The 27433-nt window shown below is 48.6% G+C and overlaps 1 protein-coding gene across 1 annotated transcript; it reads left to right on the top strand.

Moving 5' to 3' along the window:
• Positions 1 to 797: 797 nt before the first annotated feature.
• MAP3K11 (mitogen-activated protein kinase kinase kinase 11) lies at positions 798 to 27433 on the top strand. Its single transcript, XM_081968517.1, has 10 exons — positions 798 to 1948; positions 14587 to 14767; positions 15831 to 15979; positions 18098 to 18273; positions 19502 to 19742; positions 20378 to 20491; positions 22767 to 22893; positions 23987 to 24078; positions 24920 to 25285; positions 26179 to 27433. The coding sequence occupies exons 1-10, from the start codon at positions 1234 to 1236 to the stop codon at positions 26616 to 26618; spliced, it is 2601 nt and encodes an 866-aa protein (XP_081824643.1). The 5' UTR covers positions 798 to 1233; the 3' UTR covers positions 26619 to 27433.

Here is a 27433-nt window from a genome sequence, read left to right as displayed (position 1 = left end):
GGAAGGGAAGAGAAGAGAGAATAGAATAAGAATAGAATAGAATAAGGATAGAATAGGAATAATAGGAATTGAGTGGGATGGAAGGGAAGAGAAAAGAGAATAGAATACAATAGAATTCAATAGAATAGAGAAGAGAGGAGAATAGAGAAGAGAAGAGAATAAGGAATAGAATAAGATTAGAATAGAATAGAATAGAATAGCAAAAATAGGAAGGGAAGGGAAGAGAAGAGAGAATAGAATAAGAATAGAATAGAATAAGGATAGAATAGGAATAATAGGAATTGAGTGGGATGGAAGGGAAGAGAAAAGAGAATAGAATACAATAGAATTCAATAGAATAGAGGAGAAGAGATGAGAATAGAGAAGAGAATTCGTAAGAATAGAATATAATTAAAATAGAATAGAATAGAATAGAATTTTTTATTGGCCAAGTGTGATTGGACACACAAGGAATTGGTCTTTGGTGCAGATGCTCTCAGTGTACATAATACAATTCCTATTCTATTCTATTCTTTCTGTATTCCTTATCCTATCCTATTCTTCTTCTGTTCTTCAACCGGAGTGCCCAAGTTTGGAGCAAACCCAAGGATCGCCTCCAAGACGAGGAGCGCTGTGCGCCCCGGAGGCTGGCGCCGCTCCCCCAGCTTGGCCAAGCGGGCGAAGGCGGCACTGGGCACGGCTCCAGCCCGGGGCCAGCCTCGCCTTGTCTTCCGTCGGAGAAGGGAGCGCCAGCCAGCCGGAGAGACCCGCCTCCAAGCGGGGCAGTCCCAGCCGGGCAGACCCGCCTTCGCCTTCCCTGCCTTTGCCCGCCTCGCTCTGTCCGGCGCTCCGACGGAAAACACCGCTCCGCCACCGGGGCGAAGCCGGGCAAACGAGCCGTCGGGGACGCCTTTTGAAGAGCCGGATCGTCCGCCGCTGCCAGCCGGGATCTCCGGGGAAGGATCCTGGAATCCACTCCCGCCTTTCCGGATCGGATCCTTCGCGGGGAGGGACGAGGAAGCCACCGAGATCTACCCGCGGCCTCCGCCCGCTCCCACGGAGGAGGAAGAGATCGCGGCGCCCGCGGGCGCCAGGGAAGCCTTGGAGGGCATGTAGAGCGCCTCAGGGTTGCAGACCTGGATCGTCTTCCCCGATGGGAGGGGGTTTGAGCTAGCTCCCAGCTCTCCCCGTGGTCTCCCTTCCGCTGGGGGGGGGGGTCCATGTTCCTAGACCCGATGAGGCCGGGAGGGCACGATGGAGCCACTGAAAAGCATGTTCCGGAAAGCCCCTCTGGTGGGCGGCTGGGGTCCAGGCTCCCGAGTCGGGGGTCCCTCCGCGTACGCCAACCCCGTCTGGAGGGCGTTGTTTGACTACGAGGCCGCCAGCACGGATGAGCTGACCCTGCGCAAGGGGGACTTGGTGGAAGTCCTGTCTTGGGACTCGGCCATCTCTGGCGACGAAGGCTGGTGGGCCGGCAAGCTGAACGACCGAGTGGGCATCTTCCCGTCGAATTATGTCTCGCCCAAGACAGCGGCCTACGCGGCGCCCGGCGACCCCCCCGAGGCGGACTTTCGGGACCTGACGCTGGAGGAGGTGATCGGGGTGGGGGGCTTCGGGAAGGTCTACCGGGGCAGCTGGAAGGGGCAATTGGTAGCGGTCAAGGCGGCCCGCCAGGACCCGGACGAGGACATCAGCACCACGGCCGAGCGAGTGCGCCAGGAGGCCCGTCTTTTCGCCATGCTCAAGCACCCCAACATCATCGTCCTGAAGGCCGTCTGCCTGCAGGGGCCCAACCTGTGTTTGGTGATGGAGTACGCGGCCGGAGGACCGCTCAGCCGGATGCTGGCCGGACGCCGTATCCCACCGCACATCCTCATCAACTGGGCAGTCCAGATCGCGCAGGGCATGGAGTACCTTCACTGTGGCGCCATTGTGCCCGTCATCCACCGGGACCTGAAATCCAACAACAGTAAGTCTTAGGGGAGACATCTGCCTAGATTTGAACCCGGGTCCGGCTACAGGGGCCACCACCGAGCGGGACGGTGGGTCCAACTTCAGGCTGCCTCTGAATTGTTTTAACACCCACCCACCCCCTTTTAACTGACTAGGTTAACTTTTAACTAGGATAGGTGGCCCAGTGGCTAAGACGCTGAGCTTGTCGATCAGAAAGGTCGGCAGGTCGGCGGTTCGAATCCCTAGTATAGGTCTCCTGCGTGAGCAGGGGGTTGGACTAGATGACCTCCAAGGTCCCTTCCAACTCTGTTGCTGTTAAAAATGTTAAAAACTCCACCTGGATTGTTCCTGCCATTTTTTTACAGGTAGTCCTCGACTTACGATCCAAATGACTGTTAGTAAGCGAGACATGTCTTTAGTGCCTTTATTCTCATTTTACGGCCTTTCTTCCCACCGCTATTAAGTGAATCGCTGCCCGTGTTAAGTTGGCTTCCCCGTTGATTTTGCTGGTCAGAAGGTCCCCAAAAAGGATCATGGGACACGAGAAACAGAAACTGTCATAAATACAATACATGCCAGTTGCCAAGCACCCAAATTTTGATCATATGACCACAGGGAACGGTCACAAGTGTGAAAATTGTTCATAAATCACCTTTTTCAGTGCTGTTGTAATTTCGAATGGTCACGAAATGAACTGTTTTAAGTCGAGGACTACCTGTATCTATATTTATACATTTTTATTTAATTGTTTTATTTATATCTGCCTAGAGAAGTCAAATTAGCAGCTGGGCCAATCAAAGTCCTGTGTTCAAATTGCGCAGGAAAGGCGGCCATTTTGAAGTTTTGGACCTCTCTCTGCACTTTCCTACATCCAGGAAACTCAAAATAAATTCTAATTTGGGTCATTCACATTCTTTTTTGTTTCCCACCCACAGTTTCCAGATTTTTCCGTTCCACCTGGGGTTGCTTGAAGGAGCCCCTTCAAATGTTGGGTTGGCGTTCTAACGCTCGTACCCCCCATCTCGCTAAACACATATAAAGCGACATTGTCCCCTTGTTCAAGTCATTTCTGAGGAAAAATGTGGGATCCAGCACAGATTAATTGATTCAGATCAAATTCTAGATCCTTGCTTCTCAAGTTTGGCCACTTTTAAGATGAGGGGACTTCAACTCCCAGAATTCCCTAGTCTGCTATGTTTACTGGGGAATTCTGGGGGTTGAAGTCCATTTTAAAGTCTTTTAAGGTTGAGAAACACTGCTCTAGATCAATGTTTCTCAACCTCGGCTTCTTTTAAGATGACAGACTTCAACTCCCAGAATTCCCCAACCAGCCATGACTGCTAGGGAATTCTGGGAGTTGAAGTCCATTCATTTTAAACTCTCTAAGGCTGAGAAACAGTATAGATCAATGTTTCTCAACCTCAGCCAATTTAAGATGGAGAGACTTCAACTCCCAGAATTCCGCAGTAAACATAGCTGGCTGGGGAGTTCTGGGAGTTGAAGTCCATTCATTTTAAAGTCTAAGATTGAGAAACACTGCTTTAGATCAATGTTTCTCAACCTCCGCCATTTTAAGATGAGTGGACTTCAACTCCCAGAATTCCCCAGCCAACTATGCTTACTGGGGAATTGTGGGAGTTGAAGTCCATTCATTTTAAACTCTAAGGCGGAGAAACAGTATTTATCAATATTTCTCAACTTCTGCCATTTTAAGATTAGTGGACTTCAACTCCCAGAATTCCCCAGCCAACTACGCTTACTGGGGAATTCTGGGAATTGAAGTCCACCCATCTTAAATTGGCCAAGGTTGAGGAATAGTTCTGGATCCAGGTCTAACTTTGCCCCCAGTTCCTATCCACGAGCCTCCCCCAGCTTTCCTGAATCTGAGACAAGCCTGCCTCTGAGCATACACAGAGTTCTCTCTTTCCCTCAGTTTCCCCTTCACTGGGATGGGCCCCCGGGCAGGATTTGCTAAAGCAGAGGAGGGCATACATGAGGAAAAGACCCAGCCCATCCTCTTTGCCCCCCCTTCTCCTCCCCACATGGCCCGTGTTCTGATCCTGAAGCTTGCCACCAGCTGATGGCTGAAGCTGAACCCAGTGACCCACGAGGAGGAAGCGACAGTGATGGCCTTCCTCTCGTTTCCTCTCGTAAGGGCGAGATGCCTGTTTTTCTTTCCATGCAAAACAAGAGCGACCGATTTCCGCTGGAAACCGGCAAGGGAGGTTCTTGCAAATGGTTTCCAGCGTGTTGCAAAGTAGTAGAAGGGGCTAGCTAAGCTCAAGTGGGCAGGGTGGGCGTCCGTAGGATCTGGGAAAGAATAATCGTAATAACTTTGCACATGGGCAGAGTTTGCGTCTTGCAATGTTAGAATCTGGGGTTGCAAGCTAGGCTTGCAAGCACAGGTAATAATCGACTCGCAACAGTTCGTTTAGTTATAACGACTGAAAAAGGTGACTTAGGACTGTTTTTTCACACTCACGACCGTTGAGCATCTCCCACTGTCAACGCGATTTACATTCTGATTCACTTAACAACAAGAAATGTCGTAAAATGGGGAAAGCATCCTTTAACAACTGCCTTATTTAGCAAACAGAATTCTGGGATTCAGTTGTGTTTATAAGTCAAGGGCTTCCTTCTCCATAAAATCAGGATTTCTTCATGCAAAACCTCCTTCTGAGCTACAAAACTCACTTCCTTAAGCTGTAGTGATCATGGAACTGCAGTGGGAAAGGATATCAGAGGTCATCTAGTCCAACCCCGCTCTCTCGTCAGGCCAAAGCATATTGGATAAGATAGTAAACGATATTAGGGGGAAACTTCCTGAGGGTGAGATTGGTGCAACCATAAAATAGTCTATCTACGTAGATTGTGGGTTCTCCATCTCTGAATTTTTAAGGAAGAGGCTCTCATGAATAATTTAATGGGGTGGGCTAGATGATCTCTGGGGTTCCTCCCAGGCCCAAAACGCTGTGATTCTAAGAGGTGTCCCAGGAGAATGTTCTCTGGATTTATTTTAACCCGTTTTAATTCCAAACCATGACCTCCCACCCATAACCCTCCCGACGTGCTGAACTACAGGTCCCATCATCCCCAACCAAACCTATCAGAAGTAGCAGGTCGGTTTGATGAGGGCGGCCGACACAGTTTGTTTTGGGGTACTAAGTTGTGATGAAATGGTTTGCCCAAAATTGCATTCCCCCCCCCCCTTCAGCTTCATTGTGACCGAACCTGGCTCAAGAGCAGAATTTGAACCCAGATTCAAAACCTAATAAGAGGCATATATCTAGGGTCGGGGGTGGGCGGGAATGTTGAGCAAAACCTGGAAAGGATTGACTGCAAATTTCATCGGGACGCTCACTGGCTTTGCACAAGAGAAGGAATAAATAAATGTATGGAAAAATGCAAGTTAACGGTAATTCTCGACTTACAACCATTTGTTTAGTGAACGTTTGAAGTTGACGACGCTGAAAAAAGTGACATGACCATTTTTGACACGTATGACTGTTGCAGCATCATGATCCAAATTCAGACACTTGGCAATTGACTGATACGTTTTTTTTAAAGTTTTTATTTTATTTTAATATAAAGAATCCATCGTTCATTAAACAGTGTGTCGCGTGGCTGCAAATATTTTGTGCAATAAAAATTAAATTTTACAACAATATTCGCGATTTATCTATTCCAGCTTAATACCAATACCTTAAATATCTAATACTATAACAATCCTCTTCTTAATTTATTTAGCTTTATTAATTATGTGAACTTTACTGATGCATTTTTACACAGCTAATTTTACTTCTAATTCTTTTATTGATTCTCTAACCATCGGTCAAATGATTCCCATACCAATTGACTCATATTTATGACGGTTGCAGTGCCCCTTTTGCGTCCTTCTGACGAAGGAAGTCAATGGGAAGCCAGATTCCTTAACAACGGTGTTACTCTCTTAACAAATGCGGTGATTCACCTAACAACTGTGGCAAGAAAGGTTTGAAAATGGGGCAAAACACGCTTGACCACTGTCTCGCTTAGCAATGTAAATTTCAGGTTCAACTGTGGTCGTAAGTCGAGGACTCCCGGTATTTAACAACAGCTTGGGGAAAACTGTTTCCCAGTTTGGAAAACAAACCAGAGATAGTCCTCAACTTACAAAATTGGGAGCACAGCTTCCATTGCTAAGCAAGGGGATTGTCCAGAGAGTTGAGCCTCATTTACGACCTTTTCTTGCCACAGCTGTTAAGCAAAGCAGTGCAGTTGTTAAGCAAGTCACGCCATCATTAAACAAGACTTCTCCCACTGACTTTGCTTGTCAAGGTGGATGCAAATGTTGCTCCCATGACCCCTGAATGCGGTGTCCGTCGTAAATTTGAGCCCAACATTTTTGCTGTTACAGTAAGCATTTGTTAAGTGAGCTTTGCCCCCGTTTACGACCTTCCGTGCCGCAGTTGTTAAGTGAACCATCGTAGTTGTTAAGATAGACACTGCAGCCGTCATAATATGAATCAATTGCCTAGCGCCTGAACTTTGATCACCTGATCACGGGGATGTTGCAAACGGTCGTAAGTCTGACAAACTAAGTTGTTGTTTTTCCAGTGCCCTTGTAACTTCAGTCACTAAGTGAACTGTTGTAAGTCGAGGACTACATGTGGTTACCAAGGGCCTGAATTTGAATCAATTGCGTCCAACATTTCTGTTGTTAAGTGAAACGTTTCTTAAGTGAGTTTTGCCCCATTTTACGACCTTCCTTGCGTTTGTTTTTCTCCGATCTTTCTGACGAGACAATTAGGTAGATGTATGAATGCACAATATTTCCAGGACTTGAATTCAGTTCAGAAAAGATTTTGGCCTGCTCTTTATCTCGACTTTTGGGGAAAACACCAAAGTTGTTTGATCCTTAAATTAATATCCTTTCAGGCTGCAGGGCAACAGGGAGAGAATAATTGAGTGAAGGCAGACTTGAGATTAATCTCGTAGATGAGATGTCTGTTCTTCAGCCTTCCTCTTTATAAGGGACTGGATTATTATTTTGTTGTTCTTCCTAAAATCCAAAATGGCTTCATTTTTCGGCCTTCCGTCCTTGCCCTGTCTGTAAAACGGAAATCTCGTGATCGTGGTTGCTTAGACGCACGCTAAGCAGTCGTTGGGTAGACAGCAAAACTTCTCTGAACTTGTAGATTTTTAAAACACGGTTTACACAATCTTCGTCCTTCCTGTATTAGAAAGATGGTTCGATTCTGCGTAGGATGCGAACCTGGGGCATTGTGTAATTGCGAAACGACTCTAGGAAATTGTTCTGGCGGAAGGCTTCCCAAGAACAAAAGGTCCAGACAAAAACCTCCTCTTATTAATTGTGAATTCTGCTCATTCACACCCAGCAAAGTCTTTCAAGGGAGGATTTACAGTCACAGACCTTATCTGGCTTGGAGAGCTGCCAGGCTGATATCTGCAAAACTTGGCAAGAAATCTTGGAGAGTCCCGAACCGATTAAACTAATTGTCTCCTGCAAACTCTACTCCCCTTTTGCTCCCCTTTTATTTCCTCTGGGAGGGCCATTCATCGTCCACCCGTGGCCTTACTCCCAAGTCGACCCCTGTCCTTTAATTGTTCCCTTCGTCTGGCCATTCTGCACATGCGCACACTGGGAACAGGCTCCAGCTGTTTGTCTGCCTCACTGATATCCAACTCCGAAGGCAGCTGATAACTGTCAGATGGCCCTGGCCCACTCTCTGCCTCCGACACAGAGCCTTCCTCAGACTCCACGTGACCAGGGGGATGCTGCAATGGTCGTAAGTCTGGGGACCGGTTGTAAGTCACTGTTTCAGTGCCACAGTAACTTTGAAGACTTGCTAAACGAATCATTGTAAATCAATGAATAACTTCTAGCAAAGGAGCAAGCCACTATTTTCGGAGGGTAGAGACAGATTGTATTCAGTGATTGTATTCAGCCGGTTCGGATCGGTGCGATCGATCCGGTTGTGGCGACCTGCAGATGGGCCTCGGTGCTATGCTGTCCTATTTAACCACGTTATCTAAGCAGCGCGCATGCGTGCAAGAGGTGTCAGCAAAGCACATGTGTGGAAGGTCATGCGCGGGTGTGCCCGTGCGCTCACATTTTCAGTGCGCGGCGAACCGGCGGTAAAATTACGTGAAGCTCACTTCTCGGTGGCTTGCTATAAATTTAGGTTCTCGTGGTGTGTAAACAATCACATTTTTTTCCCCTCCACTTCCGATCCGGCAGGTTTTAAAAGGATCGTAGAAAAACCTGTCAGACCTGTTTATCAGAAATGAAAAATGGGACAGGCAAAAGGATCCTTTCAGCCAATTGGAGGTCATGTAGTTACAGGGCTTTATTTTCTTTTGACACCCCCCCCCCCCGAAATAAGCAACTTGGTCTTATTTTCGGGGACGTCTTATTATTTTTGCGTGGTCACCTCCTGGCTGCTGCTGTGTTGCAATATTTTCGGGGAGGGCTTATTTAACGCATGGACTTATTATCCGGGACACCCCTTTTGGGACACAGCAACCGTCATAAATAGGACTCCGTTGCGGGTAATAAGCAGGTGAATTTTGATCAGATGATGCCGCCGTCATAAGTGTGAAAAATGGTCAGAAGTATAGGATAGAGGATCATAAATCTATACCATTTCAGACACATGGTTGTCCAATCGCTTCTTAAAAACTTACAGTAATGAAGCACCTACAACTTCTGGAGGCAAGCTGTTCCACTGATTAATTGTTCTCACTGTCAGGAAATTTCTCCTCAGTTCTAAGTTGCTTCTCTCCTTGATTAGTTTCCACCCATTGCTTCTTGTCCTGCTCTCAGGTGCTTTGGAGAATGGCTTGATTGCCTCTTCTTTGGGGCAGCCCCCGAGATATTGGAAGACTGCTATCATGTCTCCCCTAGTCCTTCTTTTCATTAAACGAGACAGACCCAGTTCCTGCAACCGTTCCTCTTATATTTTAGCCTCCAGTCCCCTCATCCTCTTTGTTGCTCTTCTCTGCACTCTTTCCAGAGTCTCCACATCTTTTTTTAAATATCCGGGCGACCAAAACTGGATGCGATATTCCAAGGGTGGCCTTATAAAGCAATATTAATACCATTTGTGGGGCTCCGTGTATGAATTTGGCCATTTTCGTTGCAGGAAGATAACGCTTAGAATGATGAGCCTAAGTAGGGTTCTCCTACTTAGCGGGGGGGGGGGGGTTTGGACTAGATGACCTACAAGGACCCTTCCCACTCTGTTATTCTGTATTCCCTTGTTAGTCTTAGACTGGGATACAAATCCAGAGTCAATTTCAAGATAGAAATATATGTTTATAATATGTATATTTGTGCTGATAAAGGGAGACTAGTATAGATCTATTTCAATCTATTTAGGTCTAATCAGCTAGCCATACCCTTACTGGGAATCGAACATATATACAAGATATAATTTCTAGATTTGACTTTGTTGACCTCAAATTCACACCAGTGCATTGATCTCAAATGCTGCCCCCACATTCTTCTCCTGTTTTCAGGAGTTGGCAAGCACAGGAAATTGTGAATTTGGGGAGGGGGGTGGCGTGCTGTGCAGCCAGCAGCCCAGTAGCTGCATCCTCTCCCTCCCTCCCTCCCCCCTCCCTCCTTTCCGCTTTCTCATCTCGCCACGGGAATCCAGCTTCACCAGTTGCTTCCTTCCTTATTGCTGGTTTCGCGGAGCCGTTGCGACATCAAATCAGCTTTCGTTGCCTTCCAGCAAACTGGGGGGGGAGGGGGGGGAGGCTTTCCTCGCAGACGGGCACTGCGTTTACCGGAAATGTTGTGACTTCTAATTTATGGCTTTTCGGACGGTGGAGAGGGAGGCAACTTCATGAGGTCTAGCAGCGTTGTGTTTTTCCCAATTTGTTTGTTGAATTGGCGGGCTTGCCTATTTTCGCCGATAAGGTGACTTGCGTCCTTTTCTTTTTCGGCCCTAAAAATATGCCTCCGGACTGCGGGCGGGAAATTCAAGCGGAGAGGGACGTCATTCAAACTCTCCTTCAATAAAATAAAAATTAAAAATCCCCACTTCAGCAGCCTTCAATCTCACACACTTCCTCCGTTGCTGAAATCTTCTAACAAGAGCAGAATAGGGGGTCCTCGACTTACGACCACGATTGAGTCCAACATTTCTGTTGCTAAGCGAGACAATGGTTCAGTGAGTTTTGCCCCCTTTTGCCACCTGTCTGGCCACCTTTTGCGGCAGTTGTTAAATTAGTCACACCGTTTGTTATGTGAATCTGGCTTCCCCATGGAACTTTGCTCGTCCGAAAGTTGCAAAAGGGGATCGCGTGACCCCCCCCCCGGGACCGTCATAAATAGGAACCGGTTGCCAGGTGTCCGAATTGTGATCCCCTGACTGCGAGGATGCTGTAAGGGCGAATAACAGTAACAAGGAAACTTTGCCATACTTCAAACGGTCACTGAATGAATGGTTTTAAGTCAAGGTATCCGTACTTTGGGTGGGTGGATCGGTGGAGGGGAGGGGTCAGGAAAGGATCCATTGCCGCTCTCTGCACATGCTCCAAGGTTCTGCAATTCATTTTTGTTTTTAAAAAAGAAGAATTTGGAAAAAGCGCAGAGAAGAGCAACAAAGAGGATTAGGGGACTGGAGCCTAAAACATATGAAGAACGGTTGCAGGAATTGGGGTATGTTTAGTTTAATGAAAAGAAGGACTAAGGGAGACATGATAGCAGTCTTCCAATATCTCAGGGGCTGCCCCAAAGAAGAGGGAGTCAAGCTATTCTCCAAAGCCCCTGAAGGCCAGAGAAGGAAGAATGCATGGAAACTGATCAAGGAGAGATTCAACCTGGAAATAAGGTTGCAGGAATTGGGATATGTTTAGTTTAATGAAAAGAAGGACCAAGGGAGACAGGATAGCAGTCTTCTCAGGGGTTGCCACAAAGAAGAGGGAGTCAAACTATTCTCCAAAGCACCTGAGGGTAGAACAAGAAGCAATGGGTGGAAACTAATGAAGGAGAGAAGCAACCTAGAACTAAGGAGAAATTTCCTGACAGTGAGAACAATCAGTGGAACGACTTGCTGGAAGTGTTTGAGAAGAGACTGGGCAGCCATTTGTCCAGAATGATAGAATCTCCTGCTTGAGCAGAGGGTTGGACTAGAAGACCTCCAAGGTCCATGGTTGCAGGAGTTGGGTCTGGCTAGTCTAGTGAGAAGAAGGACCAGGAATGATATGATAACAGCCTTCCAGTATTTGAGAGGCTGCCCCAAAGGAGAGGGGCTCAAATTGGGCAACCTATTCTCCAAAGCACCAGAAGGGAGGACAAGAAGCAACAGATGAACAACAAGGAGAGATATTGGAAGACTTCTATCATGTCTCCCCTGGTCCTTCTTTTCATCAAACTAGACATACCCAGTTCCTGCAACCATTCTTCATATGTTTAAGTCTCCAGTCCCCTAATCATCTTTGTTGCTCTTCTCTGCACTCTTTCCAGAGTCTCCACATCTTTTCTACATCCTGGCGACCAAAACTGGGTGCCGTATTCCAGTTGTGGCCTTATAAAGTGGTATCAACACTTCACGTGATCTTGATTCTCTCCCTCTATTGATGCAGCCTAGAACTGTGTTGGCTTTTTTGGCAGCTGCTGCGCACGGCTGGCTCCTATTTAAATGGTCGTCCCCAAAAGTTCACCATCCCTGGTATAGGGGTCTCCTGCTTGAGCAGGGGGTTGGACTAGAAGACCTCCAAGGTCCCTTCCATCTCCATTCAGACCAATTGAATTAGCCTCCTTACCAAGCCGGCTAGTTGAAAGTTGACTAGTGGGGCGAGAAGTTTTTCTCAAGGACATTTCGTGGCTCGGGGCGATTTTTTTTTTCCCCAGAGGGAAGAACAAACAGTGCAGCTCAGCAACCTCTGGAAACAATGCTCTGTTTACATGCGAGGGAGGGGGGTTAATTGGGAGAGGAGAGGGGGGGTCCCTTGGCTTCCTCCAACTCGCTTCCTGCCAGTTTTACCCCCCCCCCCCCTTTCCTGGCTTCCTCCGTCCGAGGGCCCGGCGGCGGGGAAGGGAAATTTGAAGAGCAGCTGGGGAAAGAGGTGGACGGAGAGACCCGTGGCCGGCCAGGTCCACCCTACTCCATTGCTCGGCAGAACAATAGGCCGATTCTCCGGCCGGCCTCAGACACAATGGCGAGTCCAGTGCCTCCGCCTCCCTGCGAAATGTCTGCCTTGCCTACGGATTGTGGGAACGCAGCCCAACCAACCTCTGGGTTCCTTGGCTGGGATTTTCGACATTATGAGAGCATATCTAAGGGTCGTTCGTTCTGCCGTCGATGGGTTTTTTTTGGGTTGGGGGGGACGTGCGTTGAAATCAAGAGCGGCAGGGCCTCTGACCACGTGCAGAGAGCTTGCAACTTCCTTCCCCAAACCAGAATGCTAGAGCTGTCGTCCTCCAGTCCACGACTTAGCAAGAGTTTCTTTGGCGACGGTGTCAAAGTCGCACAACGGCGCTGGGAAAAAAGGGGCTTATGACTGTTTTTCGCACTTAGGACCATTGCAACATCCCCGTGGCCCCGCGATCAAAACTCAAGACACCGTATTTATGACGGTCGCAGTGTGTGTGTGTCCTGCGATCGATCCGCTTTTCACAAGCGAAGTTAATGGGAAAGCGGGGTTCATTTTTCTAATTTGGCAACTGCAATGATTCACTCAACGGCCGTGGAAGGAAGGTCGGGAAATGGGGCAAAACTCACTTAGCCACTGTCTCGCTTAACGACAGAAATGTTGACCTCAGTTGAGGACTATCTGTAGAGCAAATCGAAAGGTTTTTTTTAAAATGGGTTTCTGCAAAAAACAGTGTCTCGCTTAGCCACATAATTTTGGGGCTCAATTGTGGTCATAAGTGGGAGACTAACGATATCAATCTGGACCAATAGCTGTTTCAGTCTCTTCTTCAAAACCTCCAGTGATGGAGAAGCCACAATGTCTGGTGGCAAGCTGTTTCACGCTTACGACCTTCGCAAGCGTCCAGACACTTTGCAACAGAAATTGGCCTCCGTATGACTTATGGTCATAAGTCGAGGACTAGAGTGGCCACTGCCAGACCTAGAAAGAGATGGGTGTCTGTTTGTTTATCTCGTTGGCAGTTTTGTTAATAATATATTTTATGAATGACAGGCTCAACAATTTATAAGTAGGTTTAGTAGTTTTAACAGTTTGAAATTCTTTTCCCAACATTGCTGTAATAATTATACTAATTCAACTAGGGTGGACGTAAGGTACATACAGTGTTAGAATTTGTTTAATACCTTTTTATTTTGTTAAATATGTCTTTTTTGTTGTTGTTTTTTTAAACCTGTTGGTGTTTTGTATTTTAACCTAGTTTGAATAAACTAAAATTTATCTGAGAAATACGGCAGAGGTTTAGCTCCAGCACAGGGCCGAGTCTCCTGCTTGAGCGGGGGGGTTTGGACTAGAAGACCTCTAAGGTCCCTTCCATCTCTGTTATTCTGTTTCCTACTCAAGCTCTTAACGCCAATGTAAATCGGAGCTTGGGACGGCTTCTGCCCGCTTGTGTGCCAAGAATGCAAAGGCATCTTGGCACGGTGTCTAAACTGGCCACATAGGAAACCTTTCTGGCTGCAAGAAATTTCTACGGAGGGGGGGCTTCCCAGAGAATGTATCGCAATTGAGTGAAGCCGGGCCAAATTGGAAGAAAAACAGAGTGAAATTAGGAGTGGGCAGGAGCCATGTTTGAAAAGGAGGGAAAAAGACTACCCTGGTTGCATTCGCACAACCACGAAGCACTTTGGCGAAAGATATGAGGGTGGCTCAGTGGCTAAGACGCTGAGCTTGTCGATCAGAAAGGTCGGCAGTTCGAATCCCGAGCGCCGCGTAAGGGAGTGAGCTCCCGTGACTTGTGCCAGCTTCTGCCAACCTAGCAGTTCAAAAGCAGGTAAAAAATGCAAGTAGAAAAATAGGAACCACCTTTGGTGGGAAGGGAACAGCGTTTTGTGCGCCTTCGGCATTGAGTCATGGCGGCCACATGACCACAGAGACGTCTTCGGACAGCGCTGGCTCTTCGTCTTTGAAACGGAGATGAGCAGCGCCCCCCGAAGCCGAAGAGCCAGCGCTGTCCGAAGACGTCTCCATGGTCATGTGGCCGGCATGACTAAATGCCAAATGTGCAAGGAACGCCGTTACCTTCCCCCCCCAAAGGTGGTTCCTATTTTCCAACTTGCATTTTTTTAAACGCGCTTTCGAGCTGCTAAGTTGGCCGAAGCTGGGACAAGTCACGGGAGCTCGCTCCGTTACGTTGCGCTGGGGGTTCGAACCGCCGAACTGCCGACCTTTCTGATCGACAAGCTCAGCGTCTTAGCCACTGAGCCACATTTTGACATAATGTCCGTTCGCTTACGGTGTCGCTAAATTGAAGAAGTGCCCCGATTCCCTTAACAAATGTGGCACGAAAGATGGTAACATGGGGGGGGGGCAAAACTCACTTAACAAATATCTCGCTTCGCAACAGAAGTTTGGGGCTCAATTTGCAGTCGTATGTCGAGGATTACCAATACGGGGAAGAGTTTCCAGAACGGGCTGCTTTTTAAAAAAAAAACCACAGCTTGCCTCTTTTTGGCGTTGTCTGAAAGCGTTCTCTTTTTCCTTCCACAGTTTTGTTGAGCGAATACGTGGACGACGGCGAGGTCAGCGGGAAAACCCTCAAAATCACCGATTTCGGTCTGGCCAGGGAATGGCACAAAACGACTAAAATGAGCGCAGCCGGGACGTACGCCTGGATGGCACCGGAGGTCATCAAAAACTCCACTTTTTCCCGGGGTAGTGACGTCTGGAGGTACGTTTTTGGACCAAAGGGGGTTCAAAGCTTATTTGACCACGGAGCGTGCTCCGGTTGAATGTGATTTATGACACACCCTTGGAGGAGGCGAGAAACAGAGTCATAGTTGGGCCGTAGTAAATTACGTGGGTTAGAGCTGACTTCACTCTAGTACACGCTGATGTATTGCTCCTTACTGGGTTTCTTTTGAAATTTGGCTCAAGGCTCATGAGTTTATTAGGGCAGTGTTTTTCAACCTTGGCAACTTGAAGATGTCTGGACTTCAACTCCCAGAATTCCCCAGCCAGCGAATGCTGGCTGGGGAATTCTGGGAGTTGAAGTCCAGACATCTTCAAGTTGCCAAGGTTGAAAAACACTGTATTAGGGCATCCTGGGAAGCCTGACAGCACATTTATGACCGTTGCTGTGTCCCCTTTTGTGACCGTCCGACAAGCCAAGTCAACGGGGAATCCAGATCCACTTAACAACCATTTTACCAACTTAATCAACTGCGGCGATTCGCTTAACAACTGTGGGAAGAAAGGTCGTAAAATGGGGCATAATTCACAAATGTCTCACTTAGCAACAGAAATGTTGGGCTCGATTGTGGTCGTAAGTCGAGGACTACCTGTATACCACTTCATAGTGCTCTATATAGCCTTCTCTGAGGGGTTTACAGAGTCAGCCTATTACCCCCCAACAATCTGGCTCCTCATTTTACCGACTCCAGAAGGACGGAAGGCTGAGTTAACCTTCAGCCCGTCAGGTAAACTACTAATGGGGGTTATTCCTCAACTTATAACCTTTCATTAAATGATGTTTTGAAGTTTTGCCCCATCGCTTGAGGCTTGACAGGCGATTTGTCTGAAATGTGGCAAGGTTTCCTTCTCAAGCAAAGGGCTGGACTAGAAGACCTCCAAGGTCCCTTCCTATTCTGATTGATTGAACTACTGTAAGAAATGGTATAGGGTCTCCTGCTTGAGCAGGAGGCTGGACTAGAAGACCTCCAAGGTCCCGACCAAATAAATATTTGTAAGTTGGGAACTGCCTGTAATCTTTTCCCTGTTTTTTATTCTTCCAGTTACGGAGTGCTCCTGTGGGAACTCCTCACCGGCGAAGTTCCATACCGGGGAATTGACGGGCTGGCTGTGGCTTATGGGGTTGCCGTCAACAAACTCACCCTCCCGATACCATCCACATGCCCTGAACCCTTTGCCCGTTTAATGACGGGTAAGTGAAAATATCTCGGAGGTCGGATTGGTGATTTTGAAAAGAGTCCTGGTAAATTGGGACAAAAACTCTCTTTTAAAATGTTTATAGCCACCCCCTTTACAGCCTGCGAAACTAGGGAGGGTCCCTTCTGAGCCTCTTTCTCCATCTAGTATGCAGCTGAGGGCTACGCTGTTTTTTAGCTGACTGCCCCCTTGATAGTATCTCTTTACCCCCTCTCCCAAGGTCTTCCCCACATATCATTCCAGCCACCTCCTTTACAGCCTGAGAAACTAGGGAGAGTCCCTTCTGAGCCTCTTGCCCTGCCTGTTACCCAGCTGAGAGTTATGCTGCCTCTTATCTGACCATTCCTGTGCTGTTCCCAACATATCCTTTCACAACCTAACACACTCTGAACTCTTTTCATAGATCTAGATTATCTCCCCCCCCCCCCTTTACAGCCTGAGAAACTAGGGAGAGTCCCTTCTGAGCCCCTTGCCCTATCTGTTACACAACTGAGAGCTATATTCCCTTATCTGACCATTACTGGGCAGGTCTCTTCACTCCATCTCCCAAGGTCTTCCCACAGACCATTACACATACTTGCTTAAACTCTGTCCATAGATCTATCTTCTCCCTACCCCTTTACAGCCTGAGAAACTAGGGAGGGTCCCTTCTGACCTTTTTCCTCCATCTAGTATGCAGTTGAAGGCTACGCTGTCTTTTAGCTGACTATCCCCTTGATAGCATCTCTTTGCCCCGTCTCCCAAGGTCTTGCCCACATACCATTTTATAGCCACCCCCTTTACAGCCTGAGAAACTAGGGAGGGTCCCTTCTGAGCCTCTTTCTCTATGTAGTATGCAGCTGAGGGCTACGCTGTCTTTTAGCTGACTGCCCCCTTGATAGCATCTCTTTATCCCCTCTCCCAAGGTCTTCCCCACATACTATTATAGCCACCCCCTTTACAGCCTGAGAAACTAGGGAGGGTCCCTTCTGAGCCTCTTTCTCCATCTAGTATGCAGCTGAGGGCTACGCTGTCTTTTAGCTGACTGCCCCCTTGATAGTATCTCTTTACCCCCTCTCCCAAGGTCTTCCCCACATACCATTATAGCCACCCCCTTTACAGCCTGAGAAACTAGGGAGGGTTCCTTCTGAGCCTCTTTCTCCATCTAGTATGCAGCTGAGGGCTAAGCTGTCTTTTAGCTGACTGTCTCCTTGATAGCATCTCTTCACCCCCTCTCCCAAGGTCTTGCCCACATACCATTATAGCCACCCCCTTTACAGCCTGAGAAACTAGGGAGGGTTCCTTCTGAGCCTCTTTCTCCATCTAGTATGCAGCTGAGGGCTACGCTGTCTTTTAGCTGACTGCCCCCTTGATAGTATCTCTTTACCCCCTCTCCCAAGGTCTTCCCCACATACCATTATAGCCACCCCCTTTACAGCCTGAGAAACTAGGGAGGGTTCCTTCTGAGCCTCTTTCTCCATCTAGTATGCAGCTGAGGGCTAAGCTGTCTTTTAGCTGACTGTCTCCTTGATAGCATCTCTTCACCCCCTCTCCCAAGGTCTTGCCCACATACCATTATAGCCACCCCCTTTACAGCCTGAGAAACTAGGGAGGGTCCCTTCTGAGCCTCTTTCTCCATCTAGTATGCAGCTGAGGGCTAAGCTGTCTTTTAGCTGACTGCCCCCTTGATAGTATCTCTTTACCCCCTCTCCCAAGGTCTTGCCCACATACCATTATAGCCACCCCCTTTACAGCCTGAGAAACTAGGGAGGGTCCCATCTGAGCCTCTTTCTCCATCTAGTATGCAGCTGAGGGTTACGCTGTCTTTTAGCTGACTGTCCCCTTGATAGCATCTCTTTGCCCTGTCTCCCAAGGTCTTGCCCACATGCTAATCCAACAGTCCCCTTTTTTCCTCTCCTCTCCTCTAACCATTTAAGCTGTCCCCAAAGGAGGACCTGGTCCCTGCCTTACATGCAGCTCTCCCAGATGGCATTCATAGCAGACAGACCTTGGGCTTCGACGTTGCACAGTCTCCAAGGGGAAGCTGTTTCTCAACCACGTTATTTGACTCCTCTCTCTCTCTCTCTCTCTTTTGTTTCCCTTCCTCCGCCGCCTCCCGGTTCGGTCCCACCAGAGTGCTGGCAGCAGGACCCCCATGCGCGGCCCAGCTTTGCCTCCATCCTCGACCAGCTGGCGGTCCTCGAGACGCAGGTATTGCGCGACCTGCCACAAGAGTCCTTCCATTCCATGCAGGACGACTGGAAACTGGAGATCCAGGATATGTTTGACGAACTGCGGGCAAAAGAGAAGGTGAGAATCAGAGGGGAAAGGCTGGGGAAGAGGGGCGGGGGATTTCCCTTTCCCAACAGCAGGCGTTTGGATTAAACCAGGGGTCCCCAACCTTTCGGACCTCAGGGGCCACTAAATTCATAATTTTAAATCCCGCGGACCGCTAATACGATCTGCCTAATGACCGGCTGGGTGGGTGTGGCTAGGTGGTCGTGTGACTGGGTGGGCGTGGCCAACTCGATCTCACATCGCCCCTCCCAACCACTCCTCACCTTCCCGCCCGGGCTCCTTAGGGCCCCAACAGGAGGCAATTCCTGGAGCTAAGCAGCCCCCAGGAGAAAGAGTTGACAAAACAACTCAGTTCAAATTGGATCTGGCCGAGAAGGAGGCTCAGCAGAAGCACCTCACTGAGGACTAGGAGCATAGGCTTTCCAAGCAGAGGGAAGACCTGCGGGAGTGCAAGGCCAGGTGCTGGCACCTGGAGGTTTACTGGGCTGAGATGGTCAGCCAGTTCCAGGCCGTGATGCAGTCCCACTGGAACGAGGCCCTCTGGCTCTTCGCCACCAGCGGTGCTTCCCTCCAGCCTTTGCCCAAAGTCCCTCACCAGGAGGCTGAAGCAGACCCCAAGTGGGAATTTCTGCCCCCCTCCGACCCTCCCAAAAAGACCCCGAAAGGGGGAGACTCTCTGCAGCAACACAAGCGTTCATCGCACGTATCCAGCCCAGGGCCCGGATTGAATGCAATATAAAAAAAGGCAAATCATTTTTCTGCAGACCACCAAAATTTTCTCCCAGACCCCCAGTGGTTGTTAGCATGTTTGTTCAGGGAACCTGGGCTTCCATGGATTTTGCTTGTCAGAAGGTCGCAAAAGGGGGATCGCATGACCCCTCCACTCCACCCCCCACCCCCGGGACACTGCAACCATCATAACTACAGTTGTCAAACATTGAAATGTAAATCAGGTGACAATGGAGATGCCGCAATGGTTGTATGAAGAAATCATAAATCCTTTTTTTTTAGTGCCATTGTAACTTAAAACGGTCACTAAGCAAATTGATGTAAGTCGAGGACTACCTGTAGGTGGGATGGGGGGGCCACTAGGAAATCACTCCTTTAAGACAAGGATCTACATCAAACTGTGGATCACATCATGACTGGAGGATCCAAAGATCTCCGGGAGAGCGGGGACGACCGAGAGTTTCCCTCCGTCACAGGTGGGGGATTGTTCGGGATCCATTTCTCTCCCCAGGAGCTTTTGAGCCGGGAGGAAGAACTGAACCAGGCGGCCCTGAAGCAGAAGTCCCAGGAGGAATTTCTCCGCCAGCGGGAACACGAACTGGCCCAGTGGGAGCTGGAGGTCTTTGAGCGCGAACTCAGCCTCCTCATCCAGCAGATGAATCGCGATCGGCCCCATGTGAAGAAGCGCAAGGGAACCTTCAAGCGCAACAAGCTCAGAGGAAGGGACAGCGAGCGCATCAGCATGCCGCTCGGTAAGAAGGCCGGTGGGAAGCCGAGCTCTGGGGAAGGCTGGATGGGCTACATCCCGCCTTGCTCCTTCTGAATGCTGGAGGGGCGTATGTGTTATTTTACGAAAGCCAGATTTGGTATTCGTTGCGGGTTGCGATGGCAACGCACCAGCATTCTCGGGGGTTCTGGGAAGTAAATACGGTGTACTGAGGGATTCTGGGAAATGAATGGGGCGCACACAGAGATTCTGGGAAATACGTTCAGGGAAATAGTCAGGAATTCTGGGAAATAAATACGGGGCACGTGGAAAACCAGGGAAATAAATGTGGCGCCCTAGGGATTCTGGGAAATAAAGGCGGCACCCCAGGGATTCTGGGAAATAAAGGCGGTGCACTGAGGGATTCTGGGAATTACATGTGGTACACTGAGGGATTCTGGGAAATAAATGGTGCACTGAGGGATTCTGGGAAATAAATAAGACAGGCTCTTTATTTTCTTTTGACCCACAAAATAAGCGCTTATTTCGGTGCATGCGCTCAAAAGACCGATTGGGCTCATTATCCGGGGAGGTCTTATTTTCGGGGGGGAAACTGGGTAGATCTGACTCGATCAGCTTCAAGGTGTTTTTCATGGAAGTTCTCTCCTTTTCCCCCCCCAGATTTTAAGCATCGCATCACAGTTCAAGCATCCCCAGGGCTGGACAAGAGGAAGGATTTTTTCGACGCAGCCGCGGGGGGCTCCCCCACCTTCCCACGCTTTCGAGCTATCCAGTGTGAGTGGCGCGGATTTCCCTCCGGACAAATCCCCAACACACATCTCAACAAGCTTAGATGCCGATAAGAGGCAGTCCTCAACTTATGACCAGTCGGATCACGTGACTGCAGGGATGCTACAATGGACTTAAGTTTGGGGAAGTCACTTTTTTTCAGGGCCTTCATAACTTTGAAGAGTTTGCTAAATGTTGGGTCCTTGGTGCTCCCCGCGCCTGGTGATTTTCTTGCAGACGTTTTATTACCCAGCTAGGTAACATCATCAGTGCTAGAAGGGAGGAGAGTTTCCTCTCTGTGAGCATTGATGATGTTACTTAGTTGGGTAATGAAATGTCTGCAAGAAAATCACCAAGCTGAGAGAGCACCAAGGATCCCACAGTTGTTATTACTTCTCCTTCTCCTCCTCCTCCTCTTCTTCTTTTCCTCCTTCCTCCTCCTCCTCTTCTTCTCTCCCTCTTCTTCACCTCCTCCTTTTCTTCTTCTCCTCCTCCTCTTCCTCCCCCTCCTCCTCTTCTTCCTCCTCCTCCTCCTCTTCTTCTCCTTCTTCCTCCTCTTCTTCTCCTTCTCCTCCTCTAACTTTCCTCCACCCCACGAACCTCCCTCCATTCTAGCACTGATAATATTACCTAGTTGGGTAATGAAATATCTGCAAGAAACCCACCAAGCTCAGAGAGCACCCAGGTCCCCACAATCCTCCACCTCCTCCCTTCACAACCCCCCCGCCCTTCTAGCCCTTCCTTTTCCTCCAATACGCAAACACTCCCTCCCTTCTAGGACTGATGAAGTTATCTAGTTGGGCAATGGAACGTCTGCAATCAAACCACCAAACTCAGAGAGCACCCAGGACTCCCCCGTTTTAGCAACTGTTCAAAGTTATGAAGGCCCTGGGAAAAAAAAAAGGGAGCCAGTCCTCAAACTTAAGACCGTTGCACCATCCCTGCAGTCCCGTGATGGAAATTCAGGTGCTCGGCCCTGGGGGTCGCATTTACGACAGTTGCAGGATCCCGCAGTCTCGTGATCGCGCTTTAGGATTTTCTCAGCCGGTTACGACACACAAACGCAGCGGGGAAGGCTGGATTTGCATAAATACCCCGCTGACTCACTTAGGGACGGCAGCCAACAAGATCACAGGATCAGACACTCTCCCAGGAGGACTTATTAGATCATGACTACATTGCTTAGCTACGAAGGATCCAATCCCAATGGTGAGGTTGTTAAGTCGAATGTGATTTTTACTTATTAGAGGAAGAGGAGGATGCCCCTAATACAGGGGTGTCTAGCGTAAATCCAGAAGAAAGGGTATAATAGATATAAAATGGAAAAAAAGGAATTCAAGAGTAGGGAATAGGAGGACAAACAGAAAACTGATGAAAAAAAGAACATCACAGAGAGCAAGAGATGAGTTAAGAGAAAATGGGTAGGAAGGGAAAGAAGCGATGTATTAATAGAAAATGAAATATGTTAATACTGCTAACAATATATAGTTAAATAAAGTAACATTGTGAATTGTGGATAACCAATTAAGTAAAATAGTTTAATGAAAAGAAGGACTAGGAGAGACAGGATAGCAGTCTTCCAATATCTCAGCGGTTGCCCCAAAGAAGAGGGAGTCAAACTATTCTCCAAGGCACCTGAGGGCAGAACAAGAAGCAATGGGTGGAAACTAATCAAGGAAAGAAGCAACTTAGAATTGAGGAGAAACTTCCTGACAGTAAGAACAATTAATCAGTGGAACAGAAGTTGCCTCCAGAAGTTGTGAATGCCCCAACTCTGGAAGTCTTTAAGAAGACGTTGGAGAGCCATTTGTCTGAAACGGTACCTGCCTAGGCAGGGGGTTGGACTAGAAGACCTCCAAGGTCCCTTCCAACTCTGCTGTTGTATTCTTCTAAAATGCTTGTTATATTAAAATTGAATTTGATGATATACGCTACCCATAGAAATTAGAAATAACAGATGGAAAACGAAATGATAAATTTGGTCTACGGTTCTGAAAGGGCGAAAAAATGATATCGTCTACGTGTTAAGAAAAAAAATTAAATTTAAGATGGAAATATGGGAAGAAAATAAGGGCTGAAATTGGAATGGTAATGTGATGCAAAACAAATTAGGTATAAGAGAGGATGTAAAAGTGGTGGGGGGGAAGCTGGACAACACTTTGTTTGTAAAAAGAATTTAAAACGTGTAACAAAAAATTTAAAAAGTTATTGCAAAAAAGAAGAAGAAAGAATTGTATGATTTGTTTAATGGCCTGTTGTTTGTTTTCTGTCCTCCCCTCAGTGGAGCCAACTGAGAATGATCAGAATTGGAACCGGCAACTATCCCGTCGTAGCGATGAGACCTGGAATGGCCATACCAAGAGCCCGGGGTCCCCTAAAATGTCTGAGGGCAGTACGCAAAACGGCAGGTAGAGAGCATCTATCTCACCCTCTTCACCACTGGACAGAACCAATCCCCTTCTACCAATTAATAGGATATTTTCGTAGCTCAATTTGGGAAGCGGAGTGGGGCAGCCTGCCCCCGTCTTGTGAAAAAAATGGGTAGTCCTCGCTTAACAGCCGTTCGGAGTTATAACAGATCTCCCCATAGTCTCGGAGTCGCTTGGCAACCGTTTCTCATTCGGGATGGTTCGCAGCGCCTTGTGGTCATGTGATTTTAACTGGGTTTTGTCAAATTCCAGCATTGACTTAGAATAGAATAGAATAGAATAGGACTCTGAATAGGGTTGGATGGGATAGGATACGATAGGTTTTTGAATAGGACAGAATTCTGAATAGAATAGAATAGAATAACAGAGTTGGAAGGGACCTTGGAGGTCTTCTAGTCCAACCCCCTGCTTAGGCAGGAAACTCTACACCACTTCAGACAAATCTAATCTCTTCTTAAAGACTTCCAGTGTTGGGGCATACACAACTTCTGGAGGCAACTTCTGTTCCACTGATTAATTGTTCTCACTGTCAGGAAATTTCTTCTTCACTGTCAGGAAGTTTCATTGGTTGGAAGGGACCTTGTAGGAATGTAGGTCATCTAGTCCAACCCCACTTCCAAGCAGGAGACCCTACACCATTTCTGTCAGAGGGCAGTCCAGTCTCTTCTTGAAAGCCTCCAATGGTGAAGCTCCCACAACTTCCAAAGGCAACTTCTGTTCCATGGGTTGATGGTTCTCCCTGTCAAGAAATTCCTGACAGTGAGAACAAATCAACCCATGGAACAGAAGTTGCCTTTGGAAGTTGTGGGAGCTTCATCCCTGGAGGCTTTCAAGAAGAGACTGGACTGCCCTCTGTCAGAAATGGTGTAGGGTCTCCTGCTTGGGGAGGGGGTTGGACTAGATGACCTACAAGGTCCCTTCCAACTCTGTTAATCTGTTAAAAGTTAACAGCCCACAGCGAGCATCAGAATCAAACTGAAAATATAATAAAAACATTTTTGGCAGATTCGGTGACTCCTACAGACCTGCGTTTTCAGAATTGTCACCCAATCCTTGTTTCTCTCCATGGCAGGAGGAGATCGCGGCCAGAAGAAACAACGTGGTACATAGATCCGGTTGGTTCCCCTGTTCACTCACAGCTGCATTCTCAGACCAGCCAGAACGGTAAGTCTCTTCCCCCTCTTTTTGATCTGTTTCATCGCAATTACTGGTAGTCCTCAACTTACAACCGTTTCGGTTAGTGACCGTTCCAAGTCTTGGCCCGGGGATTTATTTACCCTAATCCTGTATTAGATAAGAAAAGGAATGAATTATATCTTTAGTGTCAAGTCAAAGTAATTCACTACAGATATAATTCATTCCTTTTCATTTTAGCGGCCCAGGCGTTCCAGAGTTATGCTGGAACACACACACACATACCTGAATGCACACTATCACTGTCAAAAGTACTCTGATTTGACACTATAGATATAATTCATTCCGTTTCATTTTAGCAGCCCAGGCATTCCAGAGTTATGCTGGAATACACACACAAACACAAACACAAACACACCGAGGAGTGTTAGGGGGGTCTTACCCCCTACAGTATTTGTTTCCAGAGAGTAAGTCATCTGTGTACCAAGTTTCATTGAAACTGAAATTGCTTGAGGGTTATGCTGGAACACACAGCCATTTTTATATATGTAGATATTATGACGTTGGCTCTATTCCAAGCCAAAAAATAGCATTTCTCGGTTTTAAACGACAGAACTTATTTTTCCTCTTCCCTCCTCTTTATCTTTCCTTTTATGCTGTGTCTTTTTTTTTAGATATTAAAAAGAACAGCTTAATCTAGTGTTTTTTTTCATTCTGGAAGCCCGTCAGCCGGAAAAGCAAGGTTAAATATTTTAGAAACAGACCCCAATCTATAGGCTAATGAGGAGGTGAAACCCAATCGAATCTGGGTTTAAATTGGAGTTTCATTCAAATGACCGCTTATCTTTTTTTCGCCGTCTCGTCCTTCCAGGCGACGGCGGCAGCAACTCTGCGGAAACCGAGGACCACACACTGGAAAGGCCAAACGGGCCCCGGCTCATCCAAAGGGTTTTACTCCGGGGTTCAGCCTTGCTGGCTTCCCTGGGCTTGGGCCGAGAGTTGCCGGCCCCCTCTTCGGAGGGGCCCGTGGAAGGGCCAACATCTAGGAAGCTGTCTCCCCAAAGAGACCCCACTCCTGCTCTACAGGTGGACACCTGCAAGGATGAGGCTGCCACCGATCTCCTCATTGACCTGGCTTCGGTGGGGGACAGGACGGCTTTGCCACCCCTATGGATACGAGAGTCACCCAGGGTGCCACAGGTCGCGGAAGGACGGACCACCAAGGCCCAAAAGTGGGGTGAGTGGCAGCAGTCCATCCCTCTTAAAGCATGCCGGTTGGGGGATTCCGGGAGTTGAAGTCCACCTATCTTAAAGCAAGCTGGCTGGGGGATTCTGGGAGTTGAAGTCCACCCATCTTAAAGCATGCTGGCTGGGGGATTCTGGGAGTTGAAGTCCACCTATCTTAAAGCATGCCAGTTGGGGGATTCTGGGAGTTGAAGTCCACCTATCTTAAAGCATGCTGGCTGGGGGATTTTGGGAGTTGAAGTCCACCTATCTTAAAGCATGCTGGCTGGGGGATTCTGGGAGTTGAAGTCCACCCATCTTAAAGCATGCTGGCTGGGGAATTCTGGGAGTTGAAGTCCACCTATCTTAAAGCAAGCTGGCTGGGGGATTCTGGGAGTTGAAGTCCACCTATCTTAAAGCATGCCAGTTGGGGGATTCTGGGAGTTGAAGTCCACCCCTCTTAAAGCATCTGGCTGAGGGATTCTGGGAGTTTAAAGTCATGCATTTTAAAGCATGCTGGCTGAGGGAATTCTGGGAGCTGAAGTCCACCTATCTTAAAGCATGCTGGCTGGGGGATTTTGGGAGTTGAAGTCCACCTATCTTAAAGCATGCCGGTTGGGGGATTTTGGGAGTTGAAGTCCATCCATCTTAAAGGATGCTGGCTGGGGGATTCTGGGAGTTGAAGTCCACCCATCTTAAAGGATGCTGGCTGGGGGATTCTGGGAGTTGAAGTCCACCCATCTTAAAGCATGCTGGTTAGGGGATTCTGGGAGTTGAAGTCCACCCCTCTTAAAGAATGTGGCTGGGGGATTCTGGGAGTTGAAATCCATCCATCTGTAGCTTAGAGATGCACCTGAATGTCTTCCCTCGATCAATCGCAGCTTTGCTCTTCCTCTCTTCCTACAGATGGCACCTTCCCCTCTCCCTCCTCCCCCCGCAGCCCCCGCTCCCCTCGCCCCTCCCTTCACCCCACCCTCATTTCCCGTCCCCGTCCTTCCCCTATCCGAAGCCGGATCGACCCCTGGAGCTTCGTCTCGTCAGGATCCCGGGCCTCGCCAGCAGTCACCCCAGTCCAGTCGCCCCGCCTGGCTCCCCGTCAGCTCAAACCACTCGCTCCCGAAAGCACCAACCCTTTCGGGGCACCCAGTTCGGACCCCTTCACCTGGGGGGACTTTGCGGTGCCCGCCGACCCTTTTCTGGGGACCTCCACATGGGCAGTCCCAGAGACAATGAGCTCTGCAGTTTGCTGGACCTCCAGACCACTCCCACCTCCGCAAGAGGATTTGCCAGCCCCGTCCTGGTGGGAGGAGACCTCCTGCCCCCCGGGAAGCACGGTCACCAAATGACCAGAGACGCGCGGTTTCCAGAAATACGCCTGCCGGGCTTCGCGTGACGGGACTGTGGCCAAAGATGGGAGGACCAGAGACGGCTGTTCTACAGGGAAGGACATTTAAAACAACGACAACTTGGAACCTCGGTGGTGAAAACTGGGGATCACGCAAAAGGGGGCTAACTTCCTCCCCGCACCTCTGCTATGCAATGAACACTAAGCCGCCACAGCCGGTGGCGGCTCACCTTGTGGTGCCCTTTCCCCGTTGCCATCCTGGCTCCTCCTTATAGGCAGCTATCTGGGGTTCTCGCCTCTGCTCCCTTTCTCACGCCAGTGGGTCTTCCCCGTTTCAGGGTGGGGGGGAAACGACACTGGGACCGAGACCCCCCACGGTCCCGGTTAGCTTTCCACTCCCTTCCAGCCCCCCCTCCCGGAAAACAAAATCCAGCCAATTTAGGCCTCGGCGCAAAGTTTGTCTTTTTGCACACCAAGGACGAGAGGGGCCGAGGAGCAAATGGGGGGGGTTGTTTCCGTGCAGCCCCCTCCTCAGCCCTCGTCTCGAGGCCAAAGCGAAAAGCAAAGGAAATTCCCGCGCGACCAACAAGCATCACCCAAAGCACTTTGAGCGTGCGACTCTACTGTCTCTCCTTTCCCCTACTTGAAAATTCACACATGTGCCGGGCTCCCCCTGCTGTGACTTCCTCCTCCATATGTGCGCGCACATACTCTCCTGAGCAGGGTGGGGGCAGCCTACTGTGTTTAAGGACCGTCCCAGCAACGGGCGGGCCGAGCCTGTGAAACGAGACCAAATAAACCTCCGTATGTTGCCAA

Source organism: Natrix helvetica (genome assembly GCF_964273705.1).
Source record: "Natrix helvetica genome assembly, chromosome: 16".
Taxonomy (NCBI): Eukaryota; Metazoa; Chordata; class Lepidosauria; order Squamata; family Natricidae; genus Natrix; species Natrix helvetica.
This window is presented reverse-complemented; position numbering and strand designations above follow the sequence as displayed.